This window comes from Musca domestica, unplaced genomic scaffold, assembly GCF_030504385.1.
Source record: "Musca domestica strain aabys unplaced genomic scaffold, Musca_domestica.polishedcontigs.V.1.1 2, whole genome shotgun sequence".
Classification (NCBI taxonomy): domain Eukaryota; kingdom Metazoa; phylum Arthropoda; class Insecta; order Diptera; family Muscidae; genus Musca; species Musca domestica.
The window spans coordinates 3,379,166-3,403,256 of NW_026712249.1; the positions used below are offsets into that span (position 1 = coordinate 3,379,166).

The following is a 24,091-nucleotide window of genomic DNA, read 5'->3' on the forward strand; positions in this document are numbered from 1 at the left end:
ATTTGCAAGGTGGCGTAGAGACATAACCGCATGGTCTTGGCACCTAACCTCAAATTCACTTCACACGTGGTTGCGATAAGTTGGACGAAAACAACACATGGCATGGGAACCCCTCAAAATTTAATGGAATTTGACTCATGAATCTCACAACAGATTTGGACAATCGCATGAACACACCACAGCCTAATTCGACTAGTTTAAGGTCCAACTAACTTCACATACCCTCTATGCCTGCTAACTTATTTATATGTGTATCCAGCCAATAACAATAACAACCACAACTACAACAACAATCTAATCACATAATCACAATGTAGAATTTGAGAGAAAATGTAGTGACTAATTGTTGAAATGAAAAAATAAAATCAAATAAATATCCAATTTATTAACCATAGCATCTAAGCGTAGCCGTAGTAGTAGTACTTGTTGTAATAATAAACTATCTATGAATGTTTATGATTCTGAATGTATGTATGTATTTGTATGTAGAATGTAATTAAACAAAAATTATACTAAAAATGGAATACTTAAATAAACTTTACAATAAAACACTGAAAAAAAAAAAAAACAAACCAAAACCAAACAAAAGGTGACGATTATAATTGAGTAATTTCCGAAACAGAACCATCACCCCGATCATCACCAGCACCAAGTAGTAGAAGTAGTCCATATCCATCCAGTAAAAGTAAAACTCCCCTGGGTGAAGACGATCAGAAACCGCCAAAGTCACACACCTCACGGCCATTCATGCCAACATCATCTCCATCATCTAGATCACCCCAGACAGATCACGACCGATCACCAATTGGCTACCAAGATGTACGAAATTCAAGAGATCAGCAGCACCCACACCCAGACAGGCCCAGGCCTCATGACAATGATGAGCCCAAAGCTGTCACTAGGGAAGACACCTTCGAACAAGTCGACATTGATAGGGATACCAGCACAGTGGTGGCGGTGTCACAACGTAAACCATCGCGTGATACTCCCACTCGCCACCAGCCGGACGACGAAGTCTTCATTAGCGAAGAAGATCACGTCTACGAAGACATTGATTCGGCAGTAACACGCAATGTCAAGACCACAACCAAACAACTGATTACCCATGAAAAACAACCGGGTCGTACACCCCAAAGTGGAGTACGTCCGGTGGGTGAAACAAAACGTCCAGCACGACGCAATGAACCTGAAAAGACCACACCGCTAGCACCCAAGTCCCAACAGAGCCCTAGGACCACACCATCGACGCCCACACAAAGCCCTCGTAAATCTCTGAGCACAAGCCAACCAAGCAAGACGCCATCGCCCACCAAGCCCTCAGACAAGGCACCCAAACAGCCCGGAAGCTCAAAGCAACCTTCGGGCGATACTCGCAAACCAAGTAAACCGGAAATTTTGAAACAAACCGAAGTGATTAAATCGAAAACTACGAAATATACCGAAGACTATAGGCAACAGTCTCCCGAACCTAAAAAGAAACCAGAACCACGACCAAGTGGTAAGAGTCCCCAAGAGATCAAGAAACATGATGAACCCAAACCGAATAGCAAGAGCCCTGGACGGGTATATCCTTTGGAAGATGCAAATGAGCCAAAATATACATCGCCTGATTACGAATATCCCTCGGAGGATGAGGAGCAACAGAGGAAGCCAAGCTCGAAGAGTCCTGCTCGGGAATATCCACAATCAAGACCGGTTGGCAAAAGTCCCCAACGGGAAGATAAGCCAAGAAACGAATATCCTGGCGGCAGATATCCCCCAGGAGATCAGACAAACCCCAAGCAACAAGAACAACCGGGAAAACCAATTAGTAAGAGTCCTGAACGTAGATATCCCGCTGAGAAACCACAATCTAGACCAGATGATAAGAGTTCCAAACCAGGTTACCAACAACCATTGCAAAAACCTGGTAAACCTGAACATCCTTACGACACAGAGGAAGAGGTAGAGCGGGTTACAAGTGAATTTACCATTAAAACTACGAACAAAAATTTAAAGACTCGTCAGGATATTGAATTTGTGATTGAGGATAAACCACAATCAAGACCTGTAGGCAAAAGTCCCCAAAGGGAATATCCTGATGAGAAATCTCCATCAGGTGATGCAACAAAACCCCAGCAACAGAAACCGGGAAAACCAATTAGTAAGAGTCCTGAGCGTAGATATGCTGATGATAAACCGAAATCGAGACCAGATGACAAGAATTCCAAACCAGGTCACAAACAACCATCCCAAGAGTCTGGTAAACCCGGGCATCCTTACGACACCGACGAGGAGCGTGTCACCAGTGAGTTTACCATTATAACTACCAACAAAAATGTGAGGACTCATCAGGATATAGAATTTGTGGATGAAGACAAACCACAATCAAGACCTACTAGCAAAAGTCCTCAAAGGAAATATCCTCACGAAGATAAGCCAAGAAATGAATATCCTGATGAGAGATATCCCTCAGAGGATAAGACAAAACCCTTGCAAAAGCAACCGGGAAAACCATCTCATGCCGATGATAAAACAAAATCGAGACCAGATGACAAGAGTTCCAAACCAGGTCACAAACAACCATCCCAAGAGCATGGTAAACCCGGACATCCTTACGACACTGACGAAGAGCGTGTCACAAGTGAGTTTACCATTATAACTACCAACAAAAATGTGAAGACTCGTCAGGATATAGAATTTACAAATGAAGATAAACCACAGTCAAGACCAAGTAGCAAAAGTCCTCACAGAGAATATTCTGTATCTCCTGATCGTCAATATCCCTCAGGGGACAGAACAAAGCCCAAACAGCAACCAGGCAAACCTTCTGATAGGAGTCCTCAGCGCACATATCCCAATGAGAAACCAGATGATAAAAGTCCCACGCCAGACTATCCTGGCGATGGAAGCTTTAAACAACCATCCCAAAAACCTGGTAAACCGCAACATCCATATGACACCGAAGAAGAAGTGGAGCGTGTCACAAGTGAGTTCACCGTAAAAACAACGAATCAAAATGTCAAGACGCTTGAGGATATAGAGTTTGTGGTTGAAAGTAAACCGCACTCAAGACCAAGTAGTAAGAGTCCTCAAAGGGAATCTCCTGATCGTCCGTATCCTTCGGATGATAAAACAAAACCCATGACATCTGGCAAACCTTCCGATAAGAGTCCTCAGCGTACATATCCTTACGATAAACCTCAATCTACTCCAAGTGGCAAGAGTCCCAAATCTGGTAAACCTCGTCCATGGGAAGATGCACCCTTGGAACCAGAGCATCCTTACGATGTGGATGAAGAAGAACGCATCACAATGGAGATGACTATTAAAACAACCAACAAAAATGTCAAGACCCGTCAAGATTTTGATATTCACGATGAAAATGAAGAACAATTGATTTTAACTGGCAAACGTCCTCAAAAGAGATACCCATATGGAGATAGCGATAAACCCCGAGAAGAATCTCCGAATCGAGAATATCCATTGAGGGACAAAGTGAAACCTGGTGAACCAAGCAGGAAGAGTCCTAAACGTACACATCCTCACGATGAACTACAATTCGAACAAAGTGACAAGAGTCTCAAACCAGACTATCCAAAGAAAACACAACCGGGAGACAAATCACCCTTGGAACCCGAATATCCTTCAGATACAGAAGAAGAGGAGCGTCACACAAGTGAGGTTACCGTAACAAAAACAAGCAAAACTCGTAAAGATATTGACATTCTCGTTGAGGATGAGACTACTTTAAGGACTCGAAAGCAGACCAAGGAACCCAAAGGACAACAGCCGGATACTGAAGAAGAGGATGACGAAGAACCCAAATTCAATGACAAAAAACCAACTTCAAGAACTCCACAATCTGCCAAAACTAAATATCCGGAACAACCTGATGAGCCTACATCCAAGACTCCCAAATCTACCCGACCAAGTCTATACGAAACCACGGCTGAAAAATATATTCGTAACGATGATATCACCACCGTTACCCAAAAGAACGTTACGACAACTATCCATGACAAATTCATGGATGCGGAACGAAAATATCCCACAGAGGAACCGCAAAAACCAGAGGATACCAAGGAACCAAAAGCTCCAAGATCAGAAACTGAAAGCACCGAACCTAAGAAACCGCTGTTGAATAAAGATGACAAAGATTTCCCCTCCAAGTCTCCAGAATATCCAGCTGAGAAAAAACCCACTCCCAAGAGTACCAGGCCTAGCCTATATGAAACTACAGCCGAAAAATATATACGAAACGATGATAACCGAAATGTTACACAAAAAACGACCACAACCACTATTCATGAGCAGTTCATTGAGGCGGAACAGAGTCCACGGAAACCCAAAGATTTTGAGCCAAAGGCTTCTGAACCCTTCTCCAAAGCACCACAGCAGCCAAAAGATAACGACAAAGAACCTAAAGCAAAGGATAGTCCACAGGGTAAACCAGAACCAGAAGACCAAAAACCTAAGGTGTTTGAGGCCAAATTGGCCGATTATCCCGATAGGCCACAAGAAAGCTATCCTAAGGATAAGGAACCTTCATCTCATTATCCAGAACAGCCGGATGATTCTAAGACCGTAGGTTACCCAGGAGACAAAAAACCATTCTCCAAGCTTCCAAAAGAAGCCGAACCTAAGGACAATGAACCTATCAGAAAACCAACTACCAAGACCACTCAGACTACCACCCATGAAAAGTTCATTGAACCTCAAACTACTCCAGCTGAGCGACCAGATGGTGCCTTCATTTCCAAGGCTCCCGAAGAACCGGCCCAGTACCCCAGCTACATTAAGAAAGGCACAACTCGCCGAGATACATTTGAGGATCGTTGCCGCCAAATTTTAGGTATGGAAAGTTATGGTGACACACCTGGAGCCTACAAAAAACGTCCCTCCAAGGATGTGGAATTAGAGGAAGAGGAAGATGACAAAGTAACGCAAAAAGAAACTGTTCAGAAAACCACTTTTGAAGTAAAAATTGAGGATTGTGATGATGAGGACGACGAACCTCTGTCCATAAATAGTGTCAAGAAGACATTGGTTACAAAGAAGGTTCCTGAAACTAAGCCGCAAACCAAGCCCAGGGACATGAAACCCTATGAAGATGATAAACCAGAGACCACAAGTGAATCGGAGCCCGAAGTGACATATCCTGACGATGAAGAGACACTTGAGGTGACAACAACCGAGACGGAGTTCATTGATGTCACAAAGAAATCCCCCACTGAAACCAAGAAACATCCCAAGGGGCCTAAGGAATACACAACCACAACAGAAGAAATCTATGTGACGGAAGTAAAGAAACACCAGCCAGACACTACAAGTGATTCGGAGCCTGAAACCAGGGAAACATTTAAAGAAACCATTGATGTAACCAAGAAACGCTCCGAAAAGACACAGGTTGATGTTGGCAAGGAACCCACATCAAGATCACCAACCAGACCCAAATCACCCACATATGATACCAGGAAGCCTTCTTCTAGATCTCCCCAAAGATATCCTGAAGATATAACATACCAAACGGAGGAGTTGACCAAAGAATCTCATATCGACATTAAAAAGAAAGTCACTTCCCAGTCACCAACAAGACCAAAATCTCCAACCCATGAGACAAAGAAGCCTTCTGGCAGATCACCTCAGAGAACGCCCAAGGACAATAGCTACGAGCAAGTTGTGGTGACTACCGAAACCACCACAAGAAAACCAACTTCTAGATCTCCCATGAGAACGGTTTCACCAACAGACGAACAGAAGAAGCCGAGATCACCATCCACATCGCCACAAAGAAGACCGAAAGGTCCCACCTACGAGACAACAGAGGTGATCAATGAACGCACAGAAACTTCACGGAAACCCGGCTCCAAATCACCTACGAGACCTACCTATGGGGAAAAGAAACCTTCCTCTACGTCACCGCAAAGAACTCCCTCCTCGACGTCCCCTCAAAGAACTCCCAAGATCTACACTTCTGAGACAGAGGAGGTGATTATCGAAACCACAACTAGGAAATCTGGATCGCCTGTGAGACCAGTTTCGCCATTCAGCAAGAAACCAACTTCCAGATCGCCCACAACTTCTCCACAACGTACTACCAAGGGTTCGACATATGAGACAGTGGAGGTGGATAAGGAGATCACAAAGAAACCTAGCTCCAGACCAAAGTCCCCCACCTACGACACTCACAAGAAGCCAACCTCAGAATCACCCTCAAGAGGTCCCAAATCAGCTGCTCTTAAACCTTCCAAATCGCCCGAAAGACCAATCCTAACCGAGGACTCCGAGTACGAAAGTGTGATTGTTACCAAACAAACTGACATTTCCAAGAAAACAACATCCCGATCACCCACGAGAGTGAGCGAGCTCACTCCTGAAACTCCCAAGAAACCTAGTTCCAGGCCAAAATCGCCAACATACGAGACACAGAAGAAACCAATTTCTCAATCACCGACGAGAGGACCCAAGGCGGCACCACATAAACCATCTAAATCTCCCGAGAGAGCAACTTTAACCGAGGACTCTCAGTACGAGACTGTGGTTGTCAGCAAACAAACTGATATTACCAAGAAAACAACGTCTAGATCACCTACCAGAATGGCAGAGCCAAAGCCATCAACCGTCGATTCTCGCAAAAAGCCAACTTCTCAATCACCTTCAAGAGGCCCCAAGACCACTCCATCCAAAACCTCCAAATCACCTGACCGAGCAACCCTAACTGAGGATTCCGAATACGAAACTGTGGTTGTCACTGAACAAACTGACGTTACCAAGAGAGTGACCTCCAAATCACCCACAAGATTTACAGAACCCAGACCTGAACGCCAACCGTCAAAACCCACAGATACCTTCACAAGGCCCACCGCAAAGAAGCCTCAAGTTAAGACCAATGTGAATGAGGAATTCATCACCAGCGAAAAAGTCTTGGTGACGAAGGTCAAAAAAGATTACCCCGAAACGACAAGTGAATCGGAACCAGAAAGACCTCAACCTCATGAGGTTTCCACCAAAACAATCGAAATCACCAAGAAGCGCAACGAATCCTCACCCACACGAAGACCGGAGGGGTCGTCTCCCGTCTACGGTTCGCCAAAGGATAGATCTTACGAAACCATTGAGGTGACCAACAAGAGAATTGAAACCACCAAAAAACCTAGCTCTAAATCACCCACAAGACCCATAACCGATAGGGAACCCTCTAGCAGAGTAACAAAGAAAACCAGCACTCCAACCAAGCCGATTGCAAAACCCACAATGGAATCACCCAAGCAAGGGCCAAAAACGAAGCCCCGTGGACCGACAAAATCGAACATAACTGAAGAATTTATAACAACTGAAAAGGTCTATGTCACGGGCATTGAAAAAGATTACCCTGAGACAACAAGCGATTCCGAAATGGAGCCCCAAGAAACGTACGTGGAAACCATCGAAGTTACCAACAAGAAGAAGGCCGATAAAAATATTGAAATCACCAAGAAATCCGTCAACAAAACACCTACCAAGCCGTCTTCGGAGGCTCCAAAGAAAACGCCGGTCAAGTCGACGCCATCCAAGGACACCAAGGTTGTGACGGAAACCATTAAGGACCGCTTGAGATCTTCGGTGCGAAAGGATAAACCTTCGCCCAAGAAACCCGATCAGGTTGATGCTGTTTCTTCGCCTGAAACCAGCCCCAACCGCCTAACAGAACGCCGCAGGTCCAGCAATATTTCGGTCAATACCGAAATCATCATCGAACATACCGAACACACTGCGGAAACGGCAACAACAAAGAAAACTAAAGACTCAGTCTACAAGGAAATCATCGATTCTACAACACTGCCGGAAAAGCTGACTAGGAAAATGCCTGTAACCGAACGCAAGGAATCGGCTCCGGTCCATAGGGTAACACGCAAGGACAAGGACACCAAAATGTCACGTTCCACAAGTGAGAATCTAATCAAGGTCCAAAAGAAACCTGAAGATGATAAGCCAAGGATTCTTACACCAACAGCGGACAAGAAACCAACACCCAAACCGACTGCCGATCATCGGCGCCCAAATAAATGCTTTGCCACTAAAACCATAAATCTCAGTGCCACCGATCGCCTGATGAGCAGCGAGGATATGGAGAATGTGATCATCGACATCCAACATGCCAAGAGTTCAAGGGAACCCTCCCCCGATAAAATTGTACCAACACCGGTACCAGCTCATTTGGACACCGGCAAGCCGCGATATCCCGATGTCGTCCAGGAACCAGAAGACGAACCCAAACGCAAACCGGTCATAAAGAATATTCCCATTTTCGAGGAGGAGAACAACAGCTATGTGGGTTGCCACATCAGCGAAGCTAGCCACAGAACCTTTGAGGATGATGACGACAGCTTGTGCACTCCCCTGGTGGAGGCCCCCTCCAGCCTGGACTATCCCTCGATTTCCGAAACATCATATCCCACAACAACTGTGGTCACTGACGATGAGTGCCTGCTGAGCGTGCACGATAAGGTCAGTCGCTTCCAAAACATTGCGGAAGAAGTCAAGAAACCCAAAACTTCCAGCCCCTTCCACAGGGAATTCGATGACAAGACACGTGTGCCCGACAACGATGAGTGCCTGCTGAGCGTCGACGAAAAGGTCGATAAGTTCATAAAGAGTGCCGAAAGTCTGACCACAAAACAGACAACAATTACCACGGCACGTGACTCGAAACCCAAAGAATTCCCCGGGTTCAACGACGACGAGGATGACCTAGAAGTCACCGAGTGCCCATTTACAACAGTTAAATTGGCTCCAAGTGAACCACAAAAGTCACCCGAGCTGGTCAGACACATATCCCGACACATTTCACGTCAGAGTGATTTGGGCGAGCCGGCCACGGAACAACAGCACACCCATCGCAATGAGACGACGATGCATGAGGAATTTTTAAGCAGCCAAACCACTGCTGAGGAATTTGTGACTCATCGTCGTGACCAGACGACATCAGCTGTAAAGCAACAACCGCGTCGTCCAGTTGATCGTCATGATGATGACCGTGATGATGAGGTTTATGATGAAGTGCATGTAAACGGCGATGATGATGATGAAGAGTTAATACCCCACACGGCAATGCACACCGTACGCTTGGAGGAACGACGTCAGAAAGACATTTTAGCCAGACCATCTGTCTTTGATAACAGCAAGCCTCGCGGAGGCAGCACAAAGCCAACGCCAACTCCAACCAAACCAACGACTGCCACAACTCCATCCACGGCCAGCAGAATCAACAAAACTCAGCCCAGGTATGTGTCACCGGCAACCAAAGATTCGGAGAAATCCAGGCAATCTACACCACAACAACAACGGCCACAGGTAAAACCAAAGCAATCGCCAAAGGTAACTGCTACGGCCACCACAACAATCACCAGTCACACCACCACGACGACGAGTGCGGCTAATAAACGCCAGCCGCATACACAATCGCCCCAGCAACGACGCACACATCCAGACTCTGATTCCGATTACCGGGTTGGCAGTCACAACAAAAACGAAACGCCAGTTAAAAGTAGCACAACAATCGGCAAACAAAAACCCAAACAACAGCCAGTCTACGGCAGCATTAACGGGCCCAAAAAATCTCCACATTCACCGCAGCCGGTCGTCGGCATCAGCGTCACCGTCAAAAAGTCCCCAATGCACACAGCCGAACAACAAAGACGAAGCACCACCACAACGACCAACACCAGCAAGAATGTGAAACGAAGCCACGTCGAAGTCGATGAATACGAACACGAACACGACGACGACAGCGACAACGTCGACTATGTTGAGGAATTTCAGGTAGTTGAAGAGGTTGTGCCCAACGACGACAGTGAGACAGAACTGATCATTAACTCTGACACAACAGTTCGGTCAACGAACAGCCACCAGACGAAAGAAGAAACAGTCAAGACAAAACGAGCCACCGCAAACAACGTCCGTCGAGAGCCATCAACTGCAAGTCCTACTTCGAAATCTCCCGCAACTCGACCGAAAATGAAAGAAACGACCCCAGGTTCACCACTGTCGACACCAAGTAGAAGCACCAAAGATCACCACTCCGTAGATCTAACCGAGAAAAGCACTTTACACAAACACAGCACCACAAATAAATCCCCCAGCACAACCACCACCACCACTGAACCAAATGAATCATTTTTAGAGAACCGTCCGCCCATCAAGAAAACACCAGGACAGACACCGTACAGGCCGAAGACCATGATAACGCCAACGGAATCGGTGGCCGCTCGCCGGAGTCTGTTCGAGAATCACAACAACCAGGCGACGAAACCATTGGCCAGAAGACCAACACCGACATCGACCAGCAGCAGTCCCAGCTCGGGCAGGAGACCATCGTATATGGATCACACCAAGAGTTCGTTGGAACACATACGACGTGATTCGTTGGAAATAAACAAAACGAATTACACTCGTCGTCCCTCGGCAAATGATGATGATGCTCCGGATCGCAATAGCCAGGTAAAGTTTGATGTGCCGCAGAAGCCCCGCTCCGATGTTCTGGACACAGACGATTCGGAATACAACATTGAGGAGATCTTTGATTTGGTGATATTGGAGAAATTACTGGAAACGGTGACATCCTATGAAGTGCGAAGACGTATTCGGGCCCAGATTCGTTTGGTCAAGAAGAATATGAGCAATGCGGAATACACCACAGTCACCACCACTTCAAAGAGGGACAATAAAACAAAGCCAACCAGCGCCCAGGTCATTAGCAAAAAAGAAGAGAAACAACAACAACACTATTATTACAAAGAGGAACATCAACGGAAAGAGAGACACTCATCCACTCACACTTCGCCCGAGCGTGTGCGTACCACCCAAGTAACCAAGGTCACCACGCGTCGCACTGAAAGTCCTGACTCGAAATACTCAAGTCCCAGTGAAGGACGCAGTGTTAGTCCCCAGAGTCGACTCTCCCAGACCAGGGTGTGCAGCCGGACACACGAACGCAGTCCCAGTCCCTCCAGTGTGGCAACCGAAATCAAGGTGAAGGAAGTGAAAAAGAAACAATACGAAAATGTCGAACATGTGGAAGAGATCTACAGGGAATCGTCACCGAAAATAAGAAAACCCAAAGCCTACTATCCCATCGATGATGACGAGGAGGAGGTAGACACTTTGTCCAGGCCGGTGAAGAAAACGGATGTCTCTGAGGAGTACGACAGTGCCGAGTTGCATGAGGAGCGTACCTTTAAAAAGGAAACCACACACAGACGTTCGTCACGGAAATCCATATCTCCACAATCCTCACCGGAAAGACAAAAGGCTTCGTCGCCTCGTGCTGGTTCGCCAGAGGGTAAGAAACCTCTAACATCTAGAGTTTCACCCAAAAGTCCGGAGCGCAAAACCATAATTACCGAGCAACAACAGCAGCAAACTTTGATGACCACCAAACAGCAACCGAAACGTACCCCTGTCTCTGCTCCTCTTAAATCTAAACCTGAACCAAAAGCTCCCGTCTGGGCTGATCGTAAGAACATCTTAAAATCTCCTTCAGCCACTCCAAAGAAGCCATCCGCCGTTGCACCCGACTCCAGAATATCTTCCAGTGTCAGTCGCACCATGAAATCCAGCACACAGCAACAAAAGGTGAGCAGCAGTACGAAATCGTCGTATGTCGAAGATGATTGCATCACCTCCAGCTACGGCATTGGTCCAACCGATGAAAATGGTCTGCCACTCTTTGGCATCAGGGCGCTGAAAATGAAGAAGCCACAACAACAACAACAGCCTGCAAGTGAGCCGATCTGTGAAACAACAGAAGGTAAGTTGATTTGTTAAATGCAACACCAACAACAACAAAAACAATGTAATTTTGAAAATAAAGTGAGTTGAAAAAAAAAAAAAACAAAATAAAACAAAACAAAAAAATAATGATAATCCAAACAGTGACTCAGGGAATGCAGGAGAAGCGACTGTTTGGCAATATCTCTTCATGTGGGGTTGAAGAAATCTTTGGGAATTTTGTGTTGCTTTAGTCATGAGTGTAAAGCGAGTTGACGAGCGATAATTTTAAGTTCAGATAAAAACATTTTTTGGAATAAGTTTAATCGCAGGGCATTAAAGAAACTGCATTTAAAACCGCTACTTCCTACTGGTGACAAATATTCGAACTCAACATCGAAATACAAAACTTTTTTTGGGGAACAACATTTAAACTAAAAAAATGCAATTCGATACTACAACATTTTTAAATGTAATTTGAGATATGTATTTGAAATTCGCAACATTGCAATTGCAATCCGAGAATTGCTTCTGTAGTTCGTAACATTTCAATTGTAACTCTTTCATTTGTAATTCGAATTACTCAATTTGAAATTCGAAAAAATTACAAAAAAAAAATATATATTTTAATTTTTTTTTTGTTGTTGAATGTTGCTTGTGGATCTGTCAAAACATTAATTGATGACTTTAGAAAAGTAGCCGAGAAGATCTTTAATCTGTGACAGAATCAGAAATAGTCCCTGACCTTCGTTATCTGTCAAAAATAATAAATAGGTGTGAATACTTTTCTTACAGGACAGGGGACTTCTCTCTGAGAGAGTATAAAAGTTTTATTCTCTTTTGAAAGGAAACTGTGAAAAGTATAAAGATAGAAAGCCTGTAAAAATTTGACAGCAATCAGCTGATTAGTCTAAACAAAATAAATTTGCCCGCCAGAAAAAGAAACAAAGCAGGCAAAACAAATTATTAAAAAAAAAAAAAAAATAGGGTTGCAAATTTAAAAAAAAAAAAATACAGTTAATTTCCGGCCGGACCGAAGTTTTTATACCCTCCACCAATTTGAAAATTCAAAAAAGGAAAATCCGTCGAAAAATACCGCTCAAATGAAAACCGTTATATGAAGACTATACGAAGATGTGGTCCTGCATAAGTAATTTTTGTCATAGGCTGCAGTAACGGTTCCGAACTTCAAATACGAAATTTGATGCAATTCCTGTGAATAATGTCGCAAAAATCATGAAAATATCGAATATCTGGGGGTTTCGTTATATCGGCGCTATTCTAAAACGTTAACCAATGTCGACAATTCTCTTCCAGGGAATAAAGTACTCACAAAGAAATCCTTGTGTGGATTTAAAAGACAATTCCATTGAAAAATTTGGCTGAAATCATTAAAATACTAAATATCGGGAGGTGCCGTTATATGGGGGATATTCGATATTGTGGACCTATATAGACAATTCTCTTCTAGGGAATAAAGTACTCAGAAAGAGCGGATTTTCAGACAATTCAATTGAATAATGTGGCTAAAATCATAAAAATACCGAATATCGGGGAGTACCGTTATATGGGTGCTAAACGATATCGTGGACCGATATAGCCCATCTTCGAACTTGACCTGCCTACAGACAAATGACAGATCTATGCAAAATTTTAGCTTCCTATCCTGTTTCGTTTTGACTCTAGCGTGGTTACAATAGACAGGCAGACGGACAGGGATAAATCGTCTTAGAATGTTACGCAGATCAAGAATATATATACATACGTTTAATGGGTCTAAAATTATTATTTCGCTGAATTACGAACGGAATGACAAACTTAATGTACCCTCCATACTATGTATGGTGGAGGATATAAAAAAAAGAAAATGGTTTACACAAAATCAAATTATCGGATACTCAAAAAGAGAGAAGAGTGGCAAGTAATTGCATAGCAAAATTTGTCCAGCGAGAGTTTTTCAAAACCTCACTATAAAAATTTTTCTCGCTCTCTTTAGTAGAATTTTTTGTTAACGACTTCAAAAATTGTTACGAACTTCAGGGTAAACAGAGAGACCTAATATGCTTATTTCCGAATGAAGCTAGATTTAATTTAAAAGATGTCGATATCATCAATTGTTTGAAACATCAAATTCTTGATCAGCGTAAAATCCTTATTCAAATTGGAAACAATACACCTTAAAATGTTGGAAGAGCCTCAAGTAGAGTTCAATTTTAAATATTTTGAAGTTCTGGCCACATTTTCATAAGAGTGTATAGAAAATTATTATTTCCTAGAAGACCACGCACCACTACCACGCAACCACATTTCCCTTATAAAGGGCATTTCCAAACGAAATGCCTCAGTTTGAGTTTCAGTAGAATACTATTTTTATACCCTCCACCATAGTATGGAGGGTATATTAAGTTTGTCATTCCGTTTGTAACACTTCGAAGTATACATTTTCGACCCCACAAAGTATATATATATATATACTTTATCAGCATAAAATTCTATGTCGATTTAACAATGGCCGTCCGTGTGTCCTTCTGTGGAAATCAATCTAGCTTCCGAACGAATTGAAGTAGGTTGATAAAATTGTATTCAAATGTATGTTGTGTCTGCAGGACTTTTGGTATTGAAAATGAGCTACATAGGTTCACGTTATAGGTATAGCCCCCATATGACTGTACCTCCATATATTCTATATTTGATTGATTTTGGCGACATTGATTACCGGAATTGTTTCAAAGTTCATTATGATAGTTCATAATAGGTACTACAGCCTGTGACAGAAAATTGGCTATGCAGGTCTACGTCTTCGTACAGAACCAAATTTTCGGTACCTCCCGATATTCGTATTTTGACGTTTTTAGCGATATTATTCACCGGAATTTTGTATTTGAAATTCGTAATGGATACTACAGCTAAGGACAGAAAATTATCTGTGTAGGTCCACGTTTAGTTATAGCACTATATTCTGTATTTTGATGATTTTAACGACCGGTATTGTTTCAAAATTGGTATTCGAAGTTCGTAATGGAAGTTCAAAATTATCTGTGTAGGTCCAATATAATTATACCTCCCTATATTCGGTATTTTGATAATTTTACTTACATTAATCACCTATTTTTTAAGTTTCGCATTTGAATATTGTAATGTCTTATGCCAAAAGTTGTCTATGCAGGTCCACGTCGTCGTATAGACCCTAATATAACGGCAACATTCGGTATTTTTAAGATTTTAAGAGAATTTTTTTATTTTTGGAAATTGACAATTCAAGGTTATTCAAAGTTCGGCCCGGCCGAGCTTACAGCTTTTCTACTTGTTTCCTCTTCATTTGCCGAGGTTAAGGTCGAACTTACAAAATTTGTACCTAGATGGGGATACCCTGTGCCGTCGTTGAATAACCCACTATTTTCAATCTACTGGTACTGGAAAAGGTTGACATTGTATTTTAATTGGTAATTCGGATCATGTAACATTATCCATTATCGTTTTGAAATCGATTGTAGTGATTTACCGATTTATCTTGATTTACTGAAAGAATAAAGAATCGATCACGACAGTTTCGGTACTCTATGAGGAAAGAATCTGCATAATTTGTACCTATAGAAGATACCTATGGTCCCATTTGTTCCCGTTTGCATTTCCCATACAAATACACCAAACCGTGCATCTCTTTAGGGTAGGGCAAACAAAAAACAATATGCACAGCCTACTAATGGCGTTGGGTAATAAATTCATTCATACCCAACACCATCCATCATTAACCCCTCACCCTCAAAGTATTTCGTATTGTCTTGGAGGAATTCATGTTGACGTCCGATGCATTTTGAAGTTTCAAAGAAAATTCCAAACGAAATTACAAGAGAAAAAAGATAAATTACGATAAGACGTTTTACTTTACACGGTTGACCGCTTATTCGTGCCCCCTCTCTGCCTTTGGAATATTTAAAAAAATGTTGTACATTCCCATGACGATTTCATTTCTTTTTTCTATTGTTGTGGTTGTCGTTTGAATTACTTAATTATTCTGTAATAATCTAAGTAAACGTTTTTTGTTTTCGATTTGATGACCTTTGAAGAAAAAGATAAAAGAATGATAAGATAAGAAAAGAAAAGCCAGGGAATTATTCAACAACCAAATGCAGTGGGGTAAAATGAATTATGAATAGGAGTTTATTCGCTGTGGCATTTAGCAGCTTCTAATGAACATTAAAAAGCTGATGTTTTTTGTTCGAGCTGTTCCGCAAAGAGCAAGAATGTTCCAGTTTTGCCATCATTTTACTAGAAAACTCTTTACGTAGCATAAGATCTAGTAAAAAGTTGCAGGGAGATTTAAGAATTGTAATTCAACCAAATTGATGGAGTACAACTATTATTTTGAAAAATTGCCATCAAGACTTGAAATTTTGAAGAGTTTTTCGTTCCGGCCAAAAATATTCTTTCACAAAGACCTTGGAAAAATCATAATAAGAAAGAAGAAAATTCTTAAAAGTCAATGATTTTTCCTATGAGTTTCTGAAAAGGATAAAATTTTTTTTGATGAAATTTTAAAAATAATCCTAAAAATTCAATGATTATTAATCCAGAAACACATTGGAAAAACTTCTCTCGATTTATGACCTTTTTACTTTCCACCATACATAGTATGGAGGGTATACCAGGGTGAGATAAAAAACTGCAACAAAGTTACACGCAATAATTTTTACATTTTTTTTCAATTTTATAGAATGAAAGCAAAAAATGTCGGAAATAACATAAAATTTTCGAATGAGTTTAGATTTGTTCGAATTGGTCACCTTTGGCACGAATTATGGCCTTCAAACGGCCAATGAAACCGTCACACGCTGCTCGAATGTTGCTCTGCGGTATTTTGGCCCATTCCCGGCAAAGAGTTTGCTTGAGGTGATCGACACTTTGGTATTTTTAAGTGCAATGGTGGACTGGTGCAATGGAATGTCCAAGGTCTGCGGCCAAAATTTTTGCGTGCCCAAGGCTTTAATACACCCTCCAGAATATTTTCGCAATAATATTCGGCATTTATTCTGATGCCACGGTCGATTAATACGAGCGAAGAGCAACCATCGGCTGTTATGACGACACACACCATCACCACGGCCGGCGATTGAGTTCTGGTGGCCAACCGAAGGGTTTTTCAGCTGACCTCTTTGACAAGTAAACACGATCATTTGGTTTGTTTACAAACTGTTGGACAACGAATGATTCCTCATCGGAGAAAACCAAATTCGGCAGTTGAGCACTTTCGGCCAAGCGAAGCAATTCCTTAGCCCTTTTGAGTCTCCTTTCTTCCCGTTGCGGTATAAGTTCTTGCACTTTTTGGAATTTCAATGGCTTTACCCCGAGCCCATTTTTCAATATTTGCCGAATGGAATATTGCAATATGTTCAGCTCACGAGGCATTTTTCGGCCTCTGCGACGCGGGTTTCGATGAAGTCGCTTCTTCCTCGTATGATCGATCCCTGATAACGTCCTACAACATATCTTGTAATTATAATACATTTATATTATTGCATTATTAACTTTTGTCTATTCTCACTTCAATTAATTTCATTTCATTTCGAATTCCATAGAAGTCACTGGATACGTTGTCGAAGAGAAGTACTATTCGGATAATAAATCCAAACCAATTGTGGAACGCAAAGAAATCATTTATTCCACCAATCCTGAAGAGCTGCAGGCCATCAAGGAAAAGGTCAGAGAGACAGCAACAACGACAACAACATTGAAATCCCTCAAGCATGACAAATTGGAGTCGGATGATGAATCACCGTTCAGAGATAATTCAACGGTGAGTATTATTCCAAAGTCTTTGATTCTTTTCTTTTGAATTCCATTGAAAATGTTCTCCCCTCCCACCCTCCTTTTTAGTATAAAACAAAAACCATAACGTCGGTGCGTTCAAGTCCAGAGGAATTTCTAGAGTCATCAACAACGAAATATGTCCGTCGTGGTTCGGTCAAGGAAATGAGTGAAAAATTCTTACAAAAAGAATCCGCATCAATGGTATCGGAAAAGACAAATAATTACCCAAAAGCCGGCCTGATACTGCGCACAAATTCACGCAAACAAAGCCGAGACAACGATGATATGGATGGTGAGAATAATGGTGAGTTTGTATTAGGTAAACCTATATAGTCGACTTTTTCGATCTTCTTAAAACAAATATTCGATTTTTAATTGCTATACATAAGACTCTCAAAGGGTGTAGATTTGGTCCAAACTTGGTACATCCTATGATTATAATCAAACTTAGATCAAGTTCGGAAATGTATTATTTCACTCCTTCTGTTACCTCCCCCACAAAAAGTTGAAATTTAAAAAAAAAAATACTTTACTGCACAAAAAGAGAAAATATAATACGATTTTGCTCCAACTTTGCAAATCCTAATATTTGCGTCAGTGCTAGGTCAGGTGCGAAAATAGACCATATCGGCCGAATCGAAGACCATTTGAAGCTCAGATTAGGCTTTCAGAAACAATTTTAGAATTAATTCCGATAACATTTGATTATTATTTCATGTTTTCTCATTTCAGAATATTACGAAAGCCGAACCTCATACAGGGACACCGATGAAGAGGACGAATGTCGAATGGTAGCAGGTGGTGAGAGAGAATACATTGTAGAGAGCGAAAGTGAAACGGAGTCGATAAAAAACACACAACGCGAATTTAAGAAAATCACTTCAACAAAATCATCATCGTCGTCGCGATCGTTTTTAAACACGAAGGGTGAAGAAAAAATCATCACCGGTGTCGATGATGTTTTAGATCGAATGAGAAATGCGGATAATGGTAAGACGAAAGGAAGACTTTTGGGGATCATATTTTTTTAATTTCTAATTATTGTTTAGTTGTTGAGGAAGGTGACACAGCCGAGGATCAGGAGGCCAGGGCTTTGTTGAACAAATTCTTGGGTGCTAGCATTATTATGAAAGGCGTCGAATCGACAATACCCACAATACCGACCGTTAATCGAGAAACGAAAATTATTACAACGACAACTACTGGTGTAGGCAGTGGAAGACAACCAGCCAAACACGAGGTAAGTTCAGCAGGGATAAGTTGGTGATTTTGAAGGATATTAGTCAGAAATAATATTCAAAAACTTTTTTAAAAAAATCATATCAAATATTCAGAATTTATACTTTAAGTGATCTGTAACATACAAAACCTTTACGCCAAGTATATAATTTAGTATTTAGTACTTTTGCGATTTTTTAATAGGAAAAAAATTGCAACCGAAATATTTTTGGCAAATAGTTGGAAATTGCAATTTTGGGCTACATCAGATTTACGGGTGGTATGATCTCTAGGGAAATTATTCAAGTTATTTTCTTTGGTAACATTTAAGCATACATACATTCCATAATAAGATGTGCCTGCACTTCGGGCCATCTTTGAGAAGACCTTCGGGCCTTCTATGAGAAGACCTTCGGGCCTTCTATGAGAAGACCTTCAAGCCTTCTATGAAAAGAACTTCGGGCCTTCCATAAGAAGACCATGAGGAGACCTTCTGGCCTTCTATGAGAAGACCTTCTGGCCTTCTATGAGAAGACCTTCTGGCCTTCTATGAGAAGACCTTCTGGCCTTCTATGAGAAGACCTTCTGGCCTTCTATGAGAAGACCTTCTGGCCTTCTATGAGAAGAACTTCTGGCCTTCTATGAGAAGACCTTCTGGCCTACTATGAGAAGAGCTTCTAGTCTTCTATTAGAATACCTTCTGGCCTTCTATGAGAAGACCTTCGGGCCTTCCATGAGAAGACCTTCTGGCCGTTTTTGAGAAGACCTGATAGCCTTCCATGAGAAGACCTTCCTGCCTTGCATGAGAAGACCTTATGGCCTTCTATTAGAAGTTCTTCCGGTCTTCTATTAGAAGATCCATTGCAACCCTTAAAAAACGAATAAATGTGTTTTTGATATCGAGTAGTTCAACCGGTTCAATCAGCTTGTTGACTATGTAAAAGCGTTATGAGAGCTATCTGGGTAAAAAGACAAAGCCAACAATCCGTTATAATACAAAACTGCAAAAAAGTCAAACGCCATAATTTTTATTATTTTTAAATTTTATTGAATGAAAGCTAAAAATGTCGGAATTAGCATCAAATTTTAGAATAAATTTAGATTTGTTCGAATTGGTCACCTTTGGCACGAATTATGGCCTTCAAACGGCCAATGAAACCGTCACACGCTGCCCGAATGTTGCTCTGCGGTTTTTTGCCCATTTTAGTGCCAACTTTGCTTTCCAAAATACTCCAGACACAATAGTCCAACGGATTGGTATCCGAAGATATTGGTGGCCATTGTGCGCTGGAAATGAAGCGAGGAACCTCATTTTGTAACCTATCTTGGGTGGCGCGTGATGAGTGCGATGGTGCTGAGTCCTGTTGGAATGTCCAAGGACTGCGTCCAAAATGTTTGCTTGCCCAAGTCTTTAATACACCCTCAAGAATATTTTCGCGATAATAATCCCCATTTATTCTGATACCACGGTCGATTAATACGAGCGGAGAGCGACCATCGACTGTTATAGCCACACCATCACCATGGCCGTCGCATGAGTTCTGATGGCCAACCGAAAGAGCACATTTACAGCTGACCTCTTCGGAGAAAACCAAATTCGGCAGTTTACCACTTTCGGACAAGCGAAGCAACTCTTTAGCTCTTTTGAGTCTATTTTCTTTCTGTTGCGGTGTAAGTTCTTGCATTTTTTGGAATTTCAATGGCTTTACCCCGAGCTCATTTTTATTGCCGAATAATATTGCGATATGTTCAGCTCACTAGCCATTTTTCGGCCACTGCGTCGCGGGTTTCGATCAAGTCGCTTCTTTACTTTTCTAACCATTTCTGCTGATGTTGCTGTTTTCTTCCGTCCACTTCCTTGACGTCGGGCTACGTTACCAGTATCACGGTAACGAGCGATGGTACGAGACACAAAAGATTTATTTACATTTAAATGCTGGAGTGCTCTAACGATAGTCACTTGCGGTTTCCAGCCAAATATAAAGAAATCACTCTATCACGCTTGAATTCCATCACGAATGACTTTTTTTCTGGAAAATTCTCACCAAAATGCTTCTGTACGCTTGTAAACAATATAATGAGCTGTCAGTGGTATAATTTTAACAGCTGTCAGACGAGTGGCTTGGAAATGACAGCAGCCTGAAGTTGGTTGCAGTTTTTTGATCTTACCCTATGATAAAAGATGTTAAGTCTAGCTAAGGTTAACCCTCTCCCTCTTCTCAAAAATGAGTACCCCTCACTATGTGCAAAATCATATTGTTCACAAAATTGATCCAGGAATGCATTTTCCCACACACTTTTACTCAGCTGAAGTATTTTTTCAGCGAAGATTTTTATGAATTTCGATGTCAACACTCTCTCTCTCTAAAAAATCTTCAATGAAAACTAAAAAAACCAAAACAAAACAAATATATAAGTACAATGAAATGTGTGTGTATGTATCTTCGACAATCGAACGACCAAGAATCATTCTGCACTATTGACTAATAATAGTACCAAGTTGTTTCGTACTCGAATGGTACTAATTAATGAATGCTGCTGTTGCTGCTCAAGGATCTTGAGAAGAACACCCAAGGTGATTGCCAAGAGATTGACCAACATATGTTTGATCTCCAACTACTCAGAGAACTGAATTGGAGATCTCTTTCTCTAGTTTCTGCTCTATGAGAGTATGTTGGCCAATTCATTTCTTCTCTTCCTCCTCCTCCTTCTCTTCCTTTGGCGGATATTTTCGAATGCTGTGGATGCGGTGAATGGTTTAGTCATCTTTCGCCCGAAAAAGTCGAAATGAAATTCAAATTCAGTACACACCTAGACGCTCAATAGATCACTTGTCTTTTCTTCCTCCCATTCACAGAGCAGAGCACTGCGGTGAACGACGACCACGATACGATTTTTCTCTAGAGCACGGACGAAAACGGTTCCACAAAAAAAATATAAACATTTTGAAGTAAAAAATAAAAAAAAAAAAAACAGAAATCAGAGCAAACGCACACACCAACTATACGACGGATTTACTTATAGATGGATGGATGAATATATACAAACATATACCCACTTGTGTGTATGCAGATATATGTATGTGCGCCTTGCTAGTCTCGATGATACGTGTGTGAAATAATTCCAAATAGAAAAATTCTGAAAAAATATTTAAAACAGAAAGTTTTTATATAATCAACCTTCCTAACTGCCGCACTAAAATAACGGTTGTTTGTCAAAAGAAAAAAAAAAAAAAACAAAAAAGTGAAGTGAAGGAATAAGAACCAAAGAGGAGAAAAAAGGAAGTGTAATTAACAACATTACAAAGTGTACTCAAAACTACAGCTGCATAACCATTATTTTTTTACATCCCAACCCAGTTACTTGTTGGTACTCCCCAGTTTTCATTTGAATATCAAGCTATTTGATAATTAAGTGTAAGTGAAAAAAAAACATTTTGATTTCATTGAAAATTTAAAAATATTCAAAATTGTATTCCAAGAACATGTGTACAATATTAAAAATTTCCAAAAGCAAAAAAAAAAAAAAAAAAAACCGATTATATACACAAAAAAAACGACAACACGAAATGTTCTTTCGGTTTCCTTGACTATATTTGGTAAAGTTTTCAAGAATTGTGAAAAATACTACGTAGCCCCTCAGCCAAAAGCAAAAACAAAAAGCACAGACATTTGTGGTCCATCCGCAACCTATAGATACAATCACTGTATACGTAAAATGTTCGTTCGCCATCATCATCACCATCATCGTGTGTTCAGCGGCAACAGCAGCTACCAGTGTTGCCCTGCCGACAAATGCAGACTCTTTTACGATATTGGTCGAAATTTTCCAATTTCTCCCAAATAGTCCATAAATATTTTCAGATTTTGAAATTTAGTTTTAATTGGCGAAAATCAGTAGGAAAAGTCAAAAGACGGGCGGGGCCGACTATTTGATACCCTACACCAATATCCATAATTCGTAGAGCTCCCGTGACAAAAGAATTTCTTTGAAGTAGTCCATACCACCAATCAACATTTGGCTTTGGAGCAGTTATAATTTTAATTCAGAGGGAACTAATATATATAGGAGGCATATCCAATTCTGAATCGATTCTCACTAAATTTGGGACGGAGACATTTTAATCTTTTATACCAAATAACATAGCTAGATAGTGCATGAGCAGAATTATATTAAAAAAATATATGTCGGAACCGAGTTCCACAAAATGGAAACGTACGTCCCGAAATTCATTTGGGCTCCATTTGGGCTGATATTAGAAATTATTTGCACAATAAATGTGGATTAAGGATATCTCGATCAAATTTAGCAAAGGCACTTCTGAGCTCTATAAGATATCTGGCACCAAATATCATTGTTGTAGAATGGATATGTGTCGAATGTGAGTGACTTAAACACCAAATCGGATGAAACATATTTGTGGGAGCTATAGCTATATCTGAACTGATTTTCTCCAAATTTGATGTACCTGCCTCTAGACTGAATTCGGTCGGATGTGCAAAAATTCAGGTCATTTGGACTTATATTGGCCATTTGGTGCACAATTAATCCGAAATCGGTTGAAGATACAGGGTGAGATAAAAAAACTGCAACAAAATCAAACGACATAATTTTTACATTTTTTTAAATTGTATTGAATGAAAGCAAAAAATTTCGAAAATAGCATAAAATTTTAGATTTGTTCGAATTGGTAACAGTTGGCACGAATTATGGCCTTCAAACGGCCAATGAAACCGCCACACGCTGCCCGAATGTTTCTCTGCGATATTTTGGCCCATTCCCGGCCAAGCGCTTGCTAGATGTGATCGACACCTTGGTATTTTTTACTGCCAACTTTGCTTTCCAAAATACTCCAGACCCAATAGACCAACGGATTGGTATCCGGAGATTTTGGTGGTCATTGTGCGCTGGAATTGAAGCTAGGAACCTCATTTTGTAACCATCGCACTGGTGCTGAGTCCTGTTGGAATGCCCAAGACTTTAATACACCCTCCAGAATATTTTCGCGATAATATTCGGCATTTATTCTGATGTCACGGTCGATTAATACGAGCGGAGAGCGACCATCGGCTCTTATGGCGGCCCAAACCCATTACAATGGCCGGCGCTTGAGTTCTGGTGGCCAACCGAAGGTGCACATTTTCAACTGACCTCTTTGGCAAGTAAACACGTTCATTTTGTTTGTTTACAAACTGCTGGACAACGAATGTTTTCTTATCGGAGAAAATCAAATTCGGCAGTTCACCACTTTCGGACAAGCAAAGCAAGTCTTAGCTCTTTTCTAAGTCTATTTTCTTTCTGGTGCGGTGTAAGTTCTTGCACTTTTTTAATTTCA

General features: G+C 41.3%; 1 protein-coding gene across 13 annotated transcripts in view; it reads left to right on the forward strand.

The window, feature by feature from the left end:
- The window catches only part of LOC101891667 (smoothelin-like protein 1), an 82,185-nt gene that overhangs the window by 29,296 nt on the left and 28,798 nt on the right, over positions 1–24,091 (forward strand). For 10 of the 13 annotated variants that reach the window (XR_009342059.1, XR_009342060.1, XM_059121651.1 and 7 more), the window contains 5 exons: positions 623–11,770; positions 17,307–17,524; positions 17,605–17,842; positions 18,271–18,528; positions 18,588–18,778. Coding sequence is in view for 10 of the 13 variants with exons in the window: in XM_059121651.1 (XP_058977634.1) it covers positions 623–11,770; positions 17,307–17,524; positions 17,605–17,842; positions 18,271–18,528; positions 18,588–18,778 (12,053 nt within the window). In the remaining 3 variants the exon portion in view is untranslated. Of the gene's footprint in view, positions 1–622; positions 11,771–17,306; positions 17,525–17,604; positions 17,843–18,270; positions 18,529–18,587; positions 18,779–21,553; positions 22,173–24,091 lie in introns of those variants that run through there. The other 3 variants (XM_059121659.1, XM_059121660.1, XM_059121661.1) reach the window with 2 other exon arrangements.